The following is a 17,215-nucleotide window of genomic DNA, read 5'->3' on the forward strand; positions in this document are numbered from 1 at the left end:
TGTGAGGGTTTTCTGTTGTTCTTTGCCCTAGTGTGCTCAGTGTGTTCCCTCCTTGAACGTGTTCTCATGGTACACTTGGTAGCGTTGAAGTTGTATTAGTACTGCTTGTATAGTACTTTATCGCATCGTAAGCTAACACACGATAACGAGAACGGTGTACGTTGGTCTACCCGAATGGTTATTAAATATATTCTGAACAGATTGTCTCTGCGGTGCTTTTGCCACCTGGCTGTCCTAGCTGGAAGCCAGTTGAATGTTGAGGCCAGTTGACGCCAGTTCAGTTGAAGAAAAGGAAGCTCCGGGGACATCGTTGGAGAACAAGACCGGGCACGCTCGTCACAACTGCACACACGTCTCCTCCCGGGGCATTTCAAACAATGTGGATTCCAATTTCCCGGACGCTAAATTATACAGCTCTAGTCGGCGGAGAAATGAAAGAAGTATTCGATAAAACATAGCATGCACTACCCGTGCACAGATCAGACTGGTGCTTGAAGGCGATGACCTGCACGGTAGCAATACATCACGTACATCGAATACTATCTGCATTTTTCACTGCGAAAGCGAACAGCTACACATTTCCTCATCTTGATGCCTCATTATTTATGAGACGCATTATTATGGCACGCCATATTGCATTTATCTTTCCTTCGCCAATTGCAGTGCATGGCGGCTGGAGCGAATGGAGTGACTGGAGCTCATGCAGCTCCACCTGTGGGACGGGACAAAAAGAGAGAACCCGTCAGTGCGACTCTCCTCATCCAGAGCACGGGGGAAATAAATGCCAGGGAGAAACGTCGCAGTTCACGACTTGCAATGAAAGGCCATGTGAAGGTAAATGACGTTGCGCACCGATGTGGGATGGGTTTTCAATTGCAATGCATCATTCGTGCCGAGTACGTAACAACAACAACAACAACAACAACAACATATATATTGTGATGATGAAGTGGGGAGGTTTTCCACTCTAGGAGTGGGACGCTACCCCATAGCTAGGGGTCTAATATGAGTGGTGACAATGATGAGTAATGACGATGAGAGATGACGGGAATGATCGAAGTGGCGATGGCGATGCTGAACGTGATCGTGATGGTGGGAATGTCCGAGGGCGCTGCTGGGGTCATAATGAGTCCTTTAGGCCTGTCGCCTCAAAGAAGTCAACCACATGACGTAAGGCCGCCCTGGAGTCGGCCGCAGTGTCCCAAGGGCCGAGGATGGTCGACAAGTTGAAGGGGCGGCAGCCAAGGGTGGCAAGCTGTGACTGCAGTGTACGCCTCTCGTTGATATAGGTCCGGCAGCGGAGGAGTATGTGCTCAACGTTGGCAAGTACACCACACTCGTTGCACATAGGGCTAGCCTCACAGCCTAGCTGGTATCGATAGGACGGTGTGAAGGCCACATTAAGACGTAGCCTGTGGATGAGCGACTTCAGAGGACGAGGAAGCTTTGCAGGTAGCCGGTATGACAGCGTTGGGTCTACACTTCCCAAAGAGGACCTAGTTGGAATGTCGTGTTGCCACTGTAGGGTAGACCAGGAATCGGACAAATGTCTGAGGAGGGATCTTCTGTCTCCTCTCGAGAGTATAATGGGCATACCGAGTACGTAACGCACTAATACTACACTGTTAAAATAGAACTACACCACTTAGCACACTCCTAGCCAACCGCCATTCCGAATGATATAACCTCTGCGCTGTCCGCAAACGCGTGCAAAGATGTTCCAGAGCTCGTATTTCCAACAGGCCTTTCCTTACCGGTTGTGGTTCTCGTCAAATCTAAAGGACCTAACGCGACAAAAGTTCGTCCGCAAGCTGAAATGCTGGTGATCACCACTGCTACGTAAAAGTCGGCGCATGGCGACGTGAAGTAAAGCGTATAATTGTAAAATATGGTCTAGCCTGCGTAGGTGGTTTGAAGCGTTCTAGAAGCCTGTGTTACATCTCCAGGAGAGTTGGAGTACAGAAAAGGGACAAGGACGGAACAGACAATCACCACTAGTTCAAGTGATTGTCTGCTGTGTCTTTTACCACTTTTCTACACTCCAACTTCGCTGCATATGTCTAGCCAACATGGAAAAAAGCTCGCATTAATGTGAAACGTCGTCAGAGCAGTGTACACTCGAATTAAAGCCCTGCCGGATGAGCTTGTTGCTGTCCGCATTCGATCCGCATCGCAATGGCGACCAACTTCTACATCTGCATCCGACCCGCAAAGTTGAGCATTTAATCAGCATCCGGCCCGCAAAACACGCGTCTCCCACGGAACGCAGAGATGTTCCAGTTTCTGGGCTCGATATATCTAGCAAATGTTCCAGGAAATAACCTCTATTTCCCATCGGCACGAAACAGCGCAGAAAAAAGAGAGAGGGCTCTCACCGAACTTCGTCCACGCGGGGGACTTCCTCCCTTTTGTTCTGATAGTGAAAACACCGGAGCGTTTCTGATGCGGCGACATCCGCATCCGATCGCAGATCACAACAAGCGTATATCCCTATTTCATCCGAACTCGCAAGCTTCTTACGGATGTCCGCAGATATCCGCTTCCACACGCGAATGGTGCAGGGCCTATAACTCAAACCATTTCTCATTACTCTCCGTTTTAACGGCTGTCTTTTGTTTCCATTACTCTCAACAGTGTACGGATCTTGGAGCCAGTGGTCTTCCTGGTCTCATTGCAGCGTCTCCTGTGGCGGCGGTACCAAAAGCCGCACCCGCACTTGTCATGCTCTTCCTCCTTCCATAGGCGGAAGATCCTGCATCGGAAACGCCATCCAGGTGGACTTCTGCAATCCACAGTCTTGTCCAAGTGAGTAAGTTATAGTCTCACGGGGACTGCTTGGGTGAAATTCATGTTCGGCTTCTGGGCCCGTGGCTTGGGTGATTAGCTGGCTAGAATACTTCTGGACCGTGGAATTGCGGAAGTGCCCAACTACCTTCGTCCATATTTACCCTAAAAACACTCTACTATCCCTGTCTCCCTTTAAAGGTACATAAGAAATTTGGCTGGTTGGTGCAAGTCTTAAAAACGTTAAAGGGACTATGAAACGATTTTTTTCTTCGTTTCGTTGGAAAGAAGACATTTTTCTGAGTCTAGAACCGAAATTTTACTTTCGTCGCGCGAGCGGATTTCTCGGGAGCAAATTTAAACGGAGCGGCGAAGGGAGGACAGCTAGCGCCGCGCCGTGGCGAGCTGCCGAGCGGAGACACAACGGGCAACTTGACGCGACCACGGCCGGCTCAGCAACACGGCATCGTGACGTGTTGCCGAGCCGAGGAATCCCGCCAGGAGCATGCGCCGTAGGATCCCGCGTATGCGTTCATCGGGAGTGGAAATCTCCATGACAGCAGCTTTCGCGTGATCGGCAGATTTCGGCAGTGGTTGTGCAACACCGGTGACGTAATGGGGAACCGAAGTGCGGTCCGTACTGTTACACCATCGGCAGGGAAATATGCGCGGGAGAGGAGGAACGCGGAAGAGACATTTCCAGCGCGCGCTCCTCGCAGAGTGGAGCGATTTCGTCCGGAAAAATTTGTGGCATGTTAGTTTCTCTGCGGGAAGAACAGTTTCCATCGAAAAAAAGTATGGGGGTTCGGGAAATTTCATAGTCCCTTTAAATCGTAAGAAGAAAGTGCACACAAACACAATCACATGTGAAGCTCATGCCTTGTGTGGTCGTGTCCTCTTAACGGAGCAATGAAGTAACATTTAACGTCACTCGAAATCCTTCCTTATCTGTCCACCAGAAGTCACAATGCAAAATATTCTTGCTCTGCGGTACGTTATAGCCGTACAAACGAATTGAAAAATAAAACAGCCGCAGACGGCCGGCACGATTCTCGCGTGACGTGTTGGAAGCTCCCGTGCCTTGTTTCTTTTTCCTTCTTCTTCGCAGCTCACGCGACGTTTATGCATGCTTCAGCTGTGCCAACACCACCTACATATTTTAAAAGTGAACTTCGCCGCATTCCACGCTCCCAGCCAACCGTAATCTCGAATGATATCGTTCTCTGCCGTCATTTGTTGAAAACGGGAGGCGTATGCATTTTTTGTGACAATTATGAACAGCATATAAGTGTCACAGAAAAGGCGTACGCCTCCCGTTTTCAACAAATCACGGCAGATAACGGTATCGTTCGAGATTATGGTTCGCTACACTCTAAAAACAGAACTTCACCGCATAGCACGCTGTGCGCCAACCATTGCCAAGAATGATAGGGTTATCGCTTCTGATTCGAAGAAAGACGGGGGCGTACGCCTTTTTGTGGCAATTATCATATATCTAAATTGCCACAAAAAGGCGTCCGCCCCCCTCTCTCTTCGAATCAGAAGCGATAAGCCTATCATTCTTTGCAATGGTTGGCACACAGCGTGCTATGCGGTGGAGTTCTGTTTTTAGAGTGTAGGAGCAGCTATGCGGTGTAGTTCATTTTTAAGAGTGTAGATGCAGAAAGCCTGCGCGCTCGTCGACGTGACGTAACAATTCAGAGTCAGCCAATCAGTATCGTGTTTTCAACGGCCATAGCCAATCACGAACTTGCATTCAGCGGTCGTGGTCACGGAGAAGAACTACCGTCGTCCGCGAGTTGTCATTGAATGTCCCCGCGTATACTAAATGTGAAAACTTAGAAATTAAGCGCAAAACGGTCTCGACCTTTCTCAAAACTGATTTTCTTTTTATAAAGCAAATTGCACTTTTTGTATAAATATTTAGGTCTGCAGGTTGCAGGTGCGCTGCAATCATATGCGGGTTCTTGAGTTCGCAGAGCGGCGAATTGCAGTAGCAGACGAATTCTGACTATATATGCCCACGCAGCGAAGAAGGGAGAGGAGGCAATGCGCAGGCTCTCTCTGTCTAGGTGGTGTCGGCTGTGCCGCTGTACGTCATCCGTCACGTGAGAGGAATAGCGCATACGTCACGATGGCCTCTCGTTCTGCTATGCGCCCTTTCCACGAGAAGAAGCATTTTTCGGAGGTGTGCGGAACAGAGCCCTCGCGCTTGCCCAGTAGGCCACCTGCACTGAACTTTCTTTCGCAGGAACTCATTTTATTCGTTGGAGAACACTATGCACCAAAAAATGAAAAAAAAAAGTTTCGGGTCACCTCAGTGTTCCCTTAAAGCACTGTGCGTTTAATTTTTGACTCCACGCATTATGCCCATACAGTTCATGGCGACTGGTCCAACTGGTCTCGGTGGGGACAATGCTCTGTCTCTTGCGGAGGAGGGAAGCGAAGGCGGTTCAGGACGTGCAACAATCCCGTCCCAACCCACGGGGGAAGGTCATGCATGGGTGACGACGCTGACGAAGCCGACTGTGCTTCGACACCCTGCCCAGGTAATAGCAATGTTTCAGGTAGAGCAAATGGTGGTGGTGGAGAAAGAGTTCGCCGTTGTCGGCCTCACAGAGGGGGGCAACGTCACGACTCACGCCCTGGGGAATGTGCGTCCTGGGCAGACTTCTAAGGGAACGGTGCCGACATAAGGAAAACTGGGGAAAAGCCCCAGACAGCACAGCCGGCACCGGGATTCGAACCCGGGTACCTCCAGTCTCGACGTGACATGGCCAACACGCTAACCTCTGAGCCACGGGTGCACTAAAGCAGAACTTCACCACATAACAACTTGAATGTCAGTCATCGCACAGAGTGATACTGGTATCACATCTCATTTGTATGATGCGCGTGACATACACTGTTTTGTAACAACTAGCATACATGTAACAACAACAGTTGGGCTACTTGGTTATACTGATGCATCTTAAGGCGCAACACACACGGACAAGAGGGAGACAAGAGGGAGAGGCACGTGTGTGTGTCTCCCTCTTGTCCGTGTGTGTTGAGCCTTAAGATGCACTAGCATACATGTACAAGTGGCATGGCCTTGTGGATAAGAACATCCGCTCGTAAATGGTAGGTATAAGGTTGTTTTGAAGACTTTATGATGACGGGTTTGAAGTGGTAGGTTCGAATCCTACCACTGGCTGTGCCGCGATCGAGGTTTTTCGTTGGCATTCCGGCCAACTTTCCAAACGCATGTCGGCACAATTCATCCTGAAGCTGACCCAGGACGCATACTAAACTCCTTGTCTCCCTCTTTTTCCTGCTGTACTCTCTCCACCTGCCGACGTCTGTACGTTCATAGCCACAGTTACTTCACGGCGCCTGCACGAAATCGATCGTGTATAAGTAGAGAGTTTTAGTAAATCGTACGCAAAGGCGATAGCGTACGTAACAGATAGCGTTGGTGGTTCTGCGCACTGCGCGAAGCCCTCTTTCTCTTATGGGCATGCGCAGAACCATCAATGCTATCTATTACGTACGCAAAGGTGATAGCGTACGAAGTACTAAAACTCACTAGTGTCACAAATACGTCCCTTCTCTTGATCAAGTGAGGGGATAGAACGACGTCATTGGGGGTTATGGTTGGCTAGGAGCGCATCCTGCGGTGAAGTTCTGTTTTACAAGTGTTACTAAGAGATCAAAAGAAAGTAACACTGGGGCTGGTTGGTAAAGTTTCATTGGGAAGCGATGGAAGATAAACGAACACGGAACGATGAAACAAAAACCGTCGCACTGTCAACCGTTTATTGACAACCGTGAACGGGTGAATCCCTTCTCTATAGCTCAGACAGAAACTTGTTCGCTTGCTGAGCTGAAGATCGCGGGGATGAGCACTGTCAAGGGGGCGGTTGTCACACTTCAGCTTCAGCAATGTAAATATTATACCGTTGGAACACAATCACAAATTATGATTCCTTTCTCGCAACATTACGTAGTGTTCCTGAGCCAAGACAATACAGTTTTAGTACATCGTAATCCCTTCGCCTTTGAGTGCGTAAGGGATGTCGTTGATGGTTTTGCTCGCGCCCCTAACAGAAAGAGAGCTTGGCGCAGTACGCAGAACCACCAACCATATCTGTTACGTACTGTATCGCCTTTGCGTCCGATGTACTAAAACGCCTAATGTACAGGGTGTTACCCTATAAAAGTCTACCCGCGTCGGCATGCCGTGCTCGCCAATTACTCAATGCAGGCGGTAAAATATGTTGTCTACGTATAAACCTCATAAGGACATTCATCCATGGCAAATATCGAAGTGATTGAGCACCGTTACGCAAAGTTATAGCGCAAAACGTGAGGTTCCCGTAGGCAAAACAGCCAAGATGGCGGCTCTCAGTAATCAGACGACATCCCTTTTGGGTGTCGTCTGCTGAGTACGTCGGCATTTTTCGTACCTCACGTTGCTTACTTCTGAGCAAAATACGACAGTTACACGAAAGCGAAATGAAAACTGCAGTTCCATCAGGCTGGCAGGATATGCGACACGTCGTCGTCTGGGGAGCAGCATGGCAAGTGCTCTTCTCAACGCCGCCATCTTGATTGTTTTCACTACGGGAATTTCACGTTTTGAGTTATAACTTCGTGTTGCGGCGCTTAATCACTTCAAAAGTCACCAAGATTAAATGTCCTTATGAGCTTTATATGAAGATCGCACAATGTGCCACCTGCATTGAGTAATTGGCGAGTACGGCATGGCGGCACGGGTAGACTTTTATAGGGTAACACCCTGTAGTTGCGGGCGCAGTTGACGCAACGAATGAGATACAGATCCGTTTCGTGAACCTTTTTTTTTCGTTTGTTTTGGTGATGGGGCGTCTGTTGAGGTAGTGATGCATCCCCCCATCTTGCGCTACCCGGCAAGTTATCGAGGCATCAAGAATAAACAGAGCGCAAGATGGATGGGCATTAGTACCCACCCCAACAGCACGACAAATCCAGGTGATAGATGCAGGCGCGTGGCTCGGACAGCCGGTTCAGATTAAAAAAAAACATAGCATGTGTTTCTTTCGTTTCACCCGTTCACTATGTCAATAAACGGTTGATAATGCGACTGTTTTTTTTTTTTCGTTTTCCGTGTTCGTCTATCTTCCGTCGCTTCGCTATGGGGTTTCTAAGCGAGCCAGTGATTGAATGTAAGAGTCGATTCACACGATGCAACTTTTGCTGCAGCTTCGTTCCACCAACGGTTGCGCGTAATTGAAGCTGCAGATAGTAGGCTCCTTTCACACGGTGAGCAACCCGCCGCATCGTAGTGTTGAGCGAACTAGTGCGAGAGAAAATGTCATCATCATCATGTTCATCCGATTACACGAGTGCCAGAACTGAAAACAAAAAAACAAAAACAACAACAACATACGGTTGGCAGGTTGCAATGACGTATTCGAGAACACATTCTCGTAAAACGTTTTACGTGAACCGTCGGGGCGCAGCTTCAGTGCTGCCGTCGTGTTCTTGTCTGGGCTGCGGAATTTACGCCCCGTAAGTGACGCCCCGGCAACCAGCCATCGCGATTGGATGTCTTCGGAAGGGGAGTCAATTGATAACTACTATGGCTGCACCATAAGATTACCAGAAAAGTCGCTTATGTACGAGTCCCCAAGCAACCCTATAGCAACCAAGTTGAACAACCAGTTCACACGGCCCAACATAGTTGCGCGCCATTAAAGCTGGATCATATGATTCGACCCCAACAGCTGTTGTCGAACTCTGTTTATATCTGTGTTCCTCCACAGGATCTCCGAGCTACACTGAGACGCGGGAGGAAGGGTTGGAAGAGCTTCGCCAAATGCCCGTCACCTCTCAGATTTGTCCCCCAGGTCATATCTGGAAAGACGGAGTTTGTCAAGGTATGTCAAGGTTGCCGGACTTGCGAGCGACGGCTTCCCCCTTCCGCACCGCTGTGGTACTATGATTGCACACTCTGTTTCCTTCCGCACTAACTATCACGGTATTCTCAATTGATAACGCAACTTCTACAAAGGCAAAGGAGCACATACAGTGGCGTAGACGGGGTGGTTTCGGGGGTTCAGCACCCCCCTCCCCTCCACGAAATCGTACCCGTACCCGAAATCGTTTGGGAGATGCACATGGGGGTAAAATCCTCCTCCACCATGTTAAATCCCCATTAACCTTTCTCGAAATATTTTTTCTGACTACACCACAAAGCGCAGATATTCACCGACTCCAGCTAGGGTTACATTCAATGTTGAATTATGCGAATTTGGCGAAAAGTAAAGCGAAGGTGCGATAAATAAGGGAGTACGTTACATGTGGGAACAAAAGTCTACAAACTGGCGCTTGCAGAGTGAACGATCCCTTAAAGGAGTACAGAGGGCCATCCAAAAAAATTTCAGATTAAGACATCTGATGAAATTGTGTGTGTCATTATACCGAATAGCGCGAAAGGTTTTGATGTGTGCAATTTGTTTCCCAGAAAAAAACTCACATAAACATAGCTCCGCGCCTTCACCCTTAACTCGCCACTCCAGCTATAACGAGGATGAGGAGGTATGATGGCACGTCACCGATGACGGCATAAGGAGACTCGTTCTGGTTTGCCGATCAGTGGGGGTCAGCGCATTGTTCCTTTGCCGCCGTAAACCTGTTTTGCCAGTTTTCCCGGAGAATTGGGGATACAAGGAGCGCCCGAAGCTTTACCGAGCAAGGAGAAAGGCTTTATCAGAACCCCGAACAGCCGAGTAGCAGACGACAGCGGAGTAGCAGACAACATTTTTCTAGGCCAATCAGCGAGCGAGTCCTTATAGCGTCAGCGCGAGGTTCCAGGCAGATCACAGGCTGGTACTGCTCTTCACCACCGTTGCGCACGGTCGCTTTTTGCGGCATATTTTAAATTCAGTTTCTGCGATAATTATGACTCTGTGGTGTAAATTACTTCGCATGGTGCATCTTACTGGCAAACTTAACAGTTTTATAAGAAGAAAACTGGGTGTTAAAAATGACTTCTGTGCTACTTTAAAAGCTGTTGACATTATTGACGTTTCGTTGGTACGTTGACGTTGCTAACTGTTGACGTGAAATGCTATTGACGTCTGGCATCGCGCAGCAAATGACCAATGAACCTCTGCTTCGCTGCATAACTGAAGGCGGATGATATTTTGTGTTTGACATCCTGGTACTTTCAACTCGCAGATATAAACGAATGTCTGGTAGAGGAGATCTGCCAGCATCAGTGCCTGAACACCGACGGAAGTTACAACTGCCTCTGCCCTCACGGATACCGCGTATCGGACGACGGAGTTACCTGCCAAGGTACGCGTCAAGCAAGGCGGTGAATCGATAAAGCACTGCTACGCGAAGACTGCGTCTTTTTTTAAAGGGACTGTAAAGTGAATGGTCAATCCATAGGAACTGTGTGCTTTTCTGTAACTGCACTTGGAGGATTCATATACTTAATAGCCCTTAATGCATAATGAGTATTTCTCTTGCAATCGAAGTTCATAGATTGTCGCACGAACAAAAAACTGACGGGCTCCAAGACGCGGCAACCGTGATGCTACTCGCGCGCTATCTATTTAGAACGCAAGTAGCTGCGCTACACTCTTAGAAATGAACTTCACCGCATAGTACGCTCCTAGCCAACAATAAGCTCAAATGATATCGCTATGTGCCCTGATTTGTTCAAAACGGTAGGCGTACGCCTTTTTTGTGACACTTATGCGGTTCATAATTGTCACAAAAATGGCGTACGCCTCCCGTTTTCAGCAAATCAGGACAGATAACGATATCATTCGAGATGATGGTTGGCTAGGAGCGCGCTATGCGGTGAAGTTCATACGTGAGGCCGACAACGGCAAGCCCTATCACCACCACCACCACCATCATTTCTAAGAGTGTAGCCAGCTGGTAAGTCGTGGCCAGCTGCAGTGTGCGCTTCGTCACTCCACGTTCACTACACTGCAGCGTAAACCGGACATTCGTAGAGATGGCCAGATTTCGCACGGAGCAGCGATGCCAAAGCGACTTTCACAGCTTACATTTTCTGGTGACCGGGTTCGTGGAAAATGCAGAAGAGCAGAGGAGTCGGGGAGAAAGGAAGGCCGACAGGCGGCGCGCATTGCGCAGGTATTCTTGCAGGTTACAACAGTGTTGACCGAATTACTCAGTAGTGGCTGTTGTTCTTCAAAACGGGTCTACACGTAATGAGCCGAGCCGTTTCGAGGGGAGGCGAGAGGGGCAGCCGCCGGGACATCTTCCCCGAGTGGGGAAGGGAAAAACTTGAGGTAGCGTATCATTTTTCGACCATGGCGCTGCAAAGCGGGGACTGGGCGGGAAGAGGGCGCTTCATGCCTGTCCTGCGCCCCTGCCTGTCCTGCCTTTTCATTCCAACATCACGTGATGCGTGTCCCCCAATCCGGAGCGTCCTCCAATGTTTGCCGTATAGCACACGTTTGTGGACGCTGTGGACTCGAAATTACCAGTTTTTTAAATCGCTCGGTATGAAAAATTCGGAGGATTGATACGTAATGGCTTGACTGTCGCGTCGCATGTAATGTATGAATTACCATTCATTTGTGCTTTCAGATATTGATGAATGCACTGAGCATCATATCATCGCCTGTGAAGAAGGACAAAGTTGTTTCAATATCAGAGGCGGTTATAAGTGTATCGACTTGTCTTGCCCTCCTGGTTACCTGCGCGATGCAGAAGACAGGTAACATACTTTTTCTCTAATTTGGCGATACACTACGAACTAAGTCTTGATTATAACGAAAATCTCCAACCAAGGTACAGGAAGGGGATACCCGACGTTTCAGAACCAGTTCGGTTCCTGCCTCAGAGGCGACAGTAGCGGCCGTTGGCAGCAGCGTTCTCGTCGTCGTTCAAATTTGGTGATCCAACGAATCACGACGTTCGAACCGCGACAAGAACACTGCTGCCAACGGCCACCACTGTCGCATCTGAGGAAGGAGCCGGACTGGAGGAGGAGGAGGAGGAGTGTCGTTGGGAGGAACCCGAGAGGTCTGCCTGCCTGATTAGGCGGCATGTTTCTCGGGAAGGGAAAGGTGGTGGAGAGGAGGAGAGGAAAGGGTGAAGTGGAAGACCGAGCGGAATCCGCTCGGGGGGAGGATAGCTGCGTCCATGGGCCGACTTCAGGGGAACTGTGCCGGCATACGCCTATTACACATCTGAGGGAAACCCAGGAAAAACCCCAGACGGCACAGCCGGCCGAACGGGATTCGAGGAACGCGGATTCGAACCGCGGACCTCCCAGTCTCCAAGCGCACGCGTTACCGCTGCGCCACCGGAGCTGGTAAGGAGCCGGACTGGCTCTGAAACGTCGGGCATTTCCTGTACCTTGGTTGGAGTTTTTTGGTACAACCATTCTTTTACCCAACTCGACACACTTGTGTTGAAGATGTTCAAGTTCGAACTAAGTCTTGTGTATTCAGAATGTTATCAAATCAAATCAAATGTCATTGATTGCAATCCTCGTGTATTTCTCAAAAATATCGTCCCTCAATGTGGAGCAGAAGTATCATAAAATTAATTTCCAGCTTTGAGAAGTATGACGTTGTGGGGTACGCAGTGTATCACTGTCAGTCCTCCAACGTGGGACAGAGAACGCAGACTGGGAAACGGTTTCAGGATCTATTCCATAGCTTTTTCCTGATCAGCCAGTAGCTCGGCTGGAGCATTCGCGGAGGACGATGATTGAATGCATCTCGTTTAAATGCTTTGTGTTGTTGGCGACATTTTTTTTTAATAAAAGACTTTTGGAAATGCTATAAAATACTTATTGTAAGCGTTTTATTGTTTCGTGAACTAGTTAACTTTCTTTATTGCGTTGCTCATTGTAGTGGTTACACAATTCGAGCGTATACCGGGTGTTTCACGAAGGTCCCCTGGCTGAACAATTCGTGAACAGGTGGCGCCATCCAAGAAATTTCTTTGTGGTAAAGATCATTAGGACGTCTGCCATGAACCGAGTAGTTAGCGGCTCATTTGCATACGCTCACTAATTAAATAAACATCATAACTTTTAAAGGAGTACAGAGAGACATCAAAAAAGAAAAAAAATCAGATTGCATGAGACGTCTGGTGAAAGTGAGTGTGTCACCTTACCGAGTACCGCTAAAAGTTTTGATGTGCGCAATTTGTTTCCCAGAAAAAAAAAACAAACTCACACGAACATTGCTTCGCGCGTTTACCCTTAACTTACCACTCCAGGTGTAACAAGGAGGAGAAGGTATAATGCCACGTCACGGATGACGTTACGGGGGCAGTTTCGCTGGCCAGTGGGGGTCAGCGCCCAGTCCCTTTGCCACCGTAAACCAGTTTAGCCAGTTGTCAAGAGCCAGGAGCAATGCTGTTTCACAACCCCGAATAGCAGACAGCATTTCTCGGGACCAATTAGCGAGCGTGGCCCCTATAGCGTCAGCGCGAGTTCCCAGGCAGATCACAGTAGTAGTATAATTAGAAGTCGTATAGTCAAGAGTTTTCTCTAATCCAATTCCAATCAAATTCTAAGCCAAAGTCCAGTTCTAAGCCAACACAAGCCAATTCCAAAGCCATCTGATTGGCCGCCATTAGCTCCGCCCACTTCACGTTGATTGGCTCATGCCCGTCTTACTGATCGTTGATTGGTTGACCGTAGCTCCGCTCCTTAATGCTAATTAGTTGGCTTGGCTCAGCCCACTTCACGTTGATTGGCCCATGCAAAGCCCACTAATTGCTGATTAGTTGGTCGTAGCTCCGTCCCTTTATGCTAATCACTTGGCTCCGCCCACTTAACGCTGATTGGTGCACGCCGATCGCTGAGCTCCGCTGATTGGTCCATTCTAAGGCTACTGATCACTCTCCCTGACTTTCTAACCGCTCTGATTGGCCGCCGCCACTGATTGGCCCGTTCTAAGCCAACCGATTGGCGCGCATAGCCTTCATTAGCGCCCGTGAGATGCGAGCGGCCCCGCTGCAGCTTTATTTCAGATGTTCAAACGTACCTATTTACTATTATTATGTAACTGTTCTATGGCTCCACCCACTTCATGCTGATTGGTCCTACGGAATCAGACTTCGCGTTTTGGAGCGTTTCGGAACAATATGATATAACTCGCGTTCAGCGATATCATACGAAAAGAGGCGTTGTGATAGAACAAGGCTTGTGTGATCAGGATCACGGACGCATTCTTATGGTGGCTACCACACACAAACAGCGACTCTACTACCGATAGAACCCCCTTTTCCATGATTTGATCGTTAATAACTATAAGAGTGGGATATTGTTCATCCCAATCTGCAGGTATCCTGTCCTAAACTCCACGCCGCTGAAATCCTTTTCCCATCCAGTTGCATACTTTCGTACGTAGAGTATCTTCTGCGGTGGAATGCTAAATAATTATGGGTGTCTCATTATATTCTGCGTGAGCACCGTCTTGCCACACATGGAGGAGACGGAGATGAGAATTCGAGCGGGGTGCTGGAATTGCATGCGCATTGTGCAATGACTTGAGCAGACTGTGTAGCGAGGTATGACGCATCTTTATTTTCATCCATAGCTCCTAGTGCGATTGATGATCGTCTCCAGGACTCTTATTTCTTCCTGACATAGTTCCTGAAGCTCGCCCAGTGATTGCTCCCTGTAAGCCGACAGGTACTCGTCCAAGATTTCGCGTATGATGTCCCGCAACTTGTTTGTGGTAAAACGGGAGAGCAATATGTGGCAACACATCTCGACGAAGTTCTCTCGCTCGTGTGACGCCTCGAAGAGGAACCGAATCGGCTGCAGGGAGGATTCTAGTTGCGGTCACTGTCATCATCCGGAAACTATCGAACATATCATGGCAGAATGCCGCGCATGACGTACTATGGGGGAAACTCACCTTTCCCGCTCCAGGCCTGGCATACTGACGGACGTCCTCTTGCGTGCATTTGGACCTGGAAGTCAGTAGTGGTCTTGGCAGTGGATCTAGGGTTCCTAATGAGACTAAAATTACTCCTTTCTTCTTTCCCAAGCAGTACACAGTCTTGGCCCCATATTCCCTCCATATTTGTAAAAGTGTTCCAATGCTGGAACAGTCTTGCTAGGATTCTTCCAATATGGGCTAAATGTTGGGTATATGAGACTAATATTCCAATAATTCTCCGAATATTCGCTAATTATTGGGCATGTAGACCCATTATTTGCAACATATTTGCTATCTACTGGAATTTGAACCACAAATAGCTTACCAGTACTGAATACCAGTTCATACAGTTACTGAATAAGTAGAAACTACGAGAATACCAGTTGACATCACATGCAGTCACTGCGTAATGTAGCAGCCTGTCCATGTTGACTAGAAAATATATTGCATTGATATACGGTTACCAGTGGAAAAATATTGGGATGCAGCATGCCATTCGATATTCCCACGTATGAAAGTATTGAAAATTGTAATAAGATGTAATCGTGATGACACGTAGGATTGTAACTGTGATAAGATAAATTTCTATGCGCCATTTTTGGCCGGCAAATGTTGAACCGACATTGGACCGATGGTGTTGTGCTGCACGAGTTGAGTGTATCTTATACGCCACATACTTCACGCTAACTTTTTCTCCTTCCAAAGCCCGTGCAAGCTGAACTGCCAACGATCTCAAGATAACTGCTCACACGGGAATCCGGACATTGTGGAATTCAGGACGGCTGCCCTTCCAAGTGGTGTCGAGGCGGGTGCTGACGTCATCAGAGTGGCAGCGTACGCTCACGGCGGGCAACTTTATCCAAACACAACTTTCACGATGCTCTCTGCTGACCTACCGTTCTCTGTGAGCCAAAAGAACGGCTACGGATTTGTGCGGACATTATACGAGCCACCGCCTGGAGCGCTGTACCGCGTGACGTTACAGGCTACGTCACGCGACCGCACGAATGCGACGAATTTGTTCACTACGCGCATAATTGTGTTCATTTCTATCTCCAGGTACCCTTACTAGCTTATCGTGAGAGCATTTCGATGTACACTCTTAGAAAAAAGGGTGGGACAGTTACACCTTTTAGGAGGTAACAGTTGTTGCATATGTTGTTCTACCTCTTACCTCGCTCTTAAAACAGAAGTTCACCGCAGAGCACGATGTCCGACAACCATTGCCACGAATGATATAGGGTTACCGCGAATAGGGTTACACGAGTGATAGGGTGAGCGAGGGTGAAGGGGGAGGGGGGCGTACGCCTTTTTGTAGCAATTTGGATATACATGATAATTGCTTTTACCGTCCCTTTTACACCCTTTATCAGACGCTATATATGTTGACTATATGAAGGTTACCACCTCTTCACACCCTTTTTTCTTAGAGTGTATAGTCACGTGCGAATACAGATGGGATTTGTTTTGTTGACTCTATTCGATCTGATTTGGAAATTATGTTCGCTGTGTTTCGGTAAGAGGGGCTGCGACACGTTCGGCAGGTGCGTTTCTCTGCGACACACACGCATTGTTCAGAGATAGTAGAAATAAAGGACGCCAACGTCTCCGCACGTAACGCTGTGCCTGTCTACAGGACGAGCATCTAACGGCGCACCACCACACATTCGTGCGGTATAAAAAAACAAAACAGAAAACATAAAAAAATTGGAGTAACAGAACTGTGCACAACAAAAATATAACCACCCTAGTAGCACAAAACGTTTTATAAACGTCCAGGAAAGGTCTAGCCACAACCATATTTTCATCTAGGAGACGACTTCAATCTGATCTACATAACGTTTTCTACCCCCGGATAAGTTGACGCTTTCCCGAGTCTTGAAGACGTGTTTGTGGCCGTCTTGAAGACGTTCAAAAAATGTTTAGAACACTAATTTGAATGTGAGAAAATTCATCCCTGTTGATATCCACCGGGTACAGTTTTCCGGAGAACTGCCTCTTTTTTCTATTTTTCAACCTCAGCCACAGTCACCACACGTTCCATTTTCTGTTTCTCCAAGCAGAACTGCAAGCAACACTGCCACGTGGCGTTTCAGCGAAAATCGAAGACGCGGTTCACAAAGGTGGACCGCGTTAGCAGAGGTGCTCCTACCGTAAGAACAGCAGGCTTCCTCCACGGCGTTACACGTGAGGGAACCAGAGCGTAGAGGTGGTCTAGTCCATTGCAAAGGGAAAACAGATACTATACATTGCTCGTCTTAGAAACTCCCGTGAACTCGATAGCCGTGCTCGCCTTTGCGTCAAAGCGGAGGGTGAGGTGTCTAAGTTTATTTCAGTTACGCACGGAAACAACACTGAAGTGGAAAATTTCTGGGAGTATTAACTCACCGTCAACTCAACGCCTGTGTTTCCTACTGACCTTGGTTTGAGACAGTCAGTAGGTCCACCGAAAGTAAACTTATTCAGTGTACACAAATCGTCCTCGTCTAAGATACGTCTTGAACACAGTTGGC

At 48.2% G+C, this 17,215-nt stretch overlaps 1 protein-coding gene across 1 annotated transcript in view; it reads left to right on the forward strand.

Annotated features, from left to right (window-relative positions):
* Positions 1–16,309, forward strand: part of LOC135368157 (hemicentin-1-like) — a 111,992-nt gene extending 95,683 nt beyond the window's left edge. Inside the window, exons 39-45 of the mRNA XM_064601280.1 lie at positions 664–834; positions 2,635–2,805; positions 5,163–5,333; positions 8,571–8,684; positions 9,988–10,107; positions 11,380–11,509; positions 15,408–16,309. Of these exons, the coding sequence (XP_064457350.1) occupies positions 664–834; positions 2,635–2,805; positions 5,163–5,333; positions 8,571–8,684; positions 9,988–10,107; positions 11,380–11,509; positions 15,408–15,774 (1,244 nt within the window). The 3' untranslated portion in view covers positions 15,775–16,309. The remainder of the gene's footprint in view (positions 1–663; positions 835–2,634; positions 2,806–5,162; positions 5,334–8,570; positions 8,685–9,987; positions 10,108–11,379; positions 11,510–15,407) is intronic.
* Positions 16,310–17,215: the final 906 nt, after the last annotated feature.

The sequence above is a fragment of the Ornithodoros turicata genome, chromosome 9 (genome assembly GCF_037126465.1).
Source record: "Ornithodoros turicata isolate Travis chromosome 9, ASM3712646v1, whole genome shotgun sequence".
Classification (NCBI taxonomy): Eukaryota; Metazoa; Arthropoda; class Arachnida; order Ixodida; family Argasidae; genus Ornithodoros; species Ornithodoros turicata.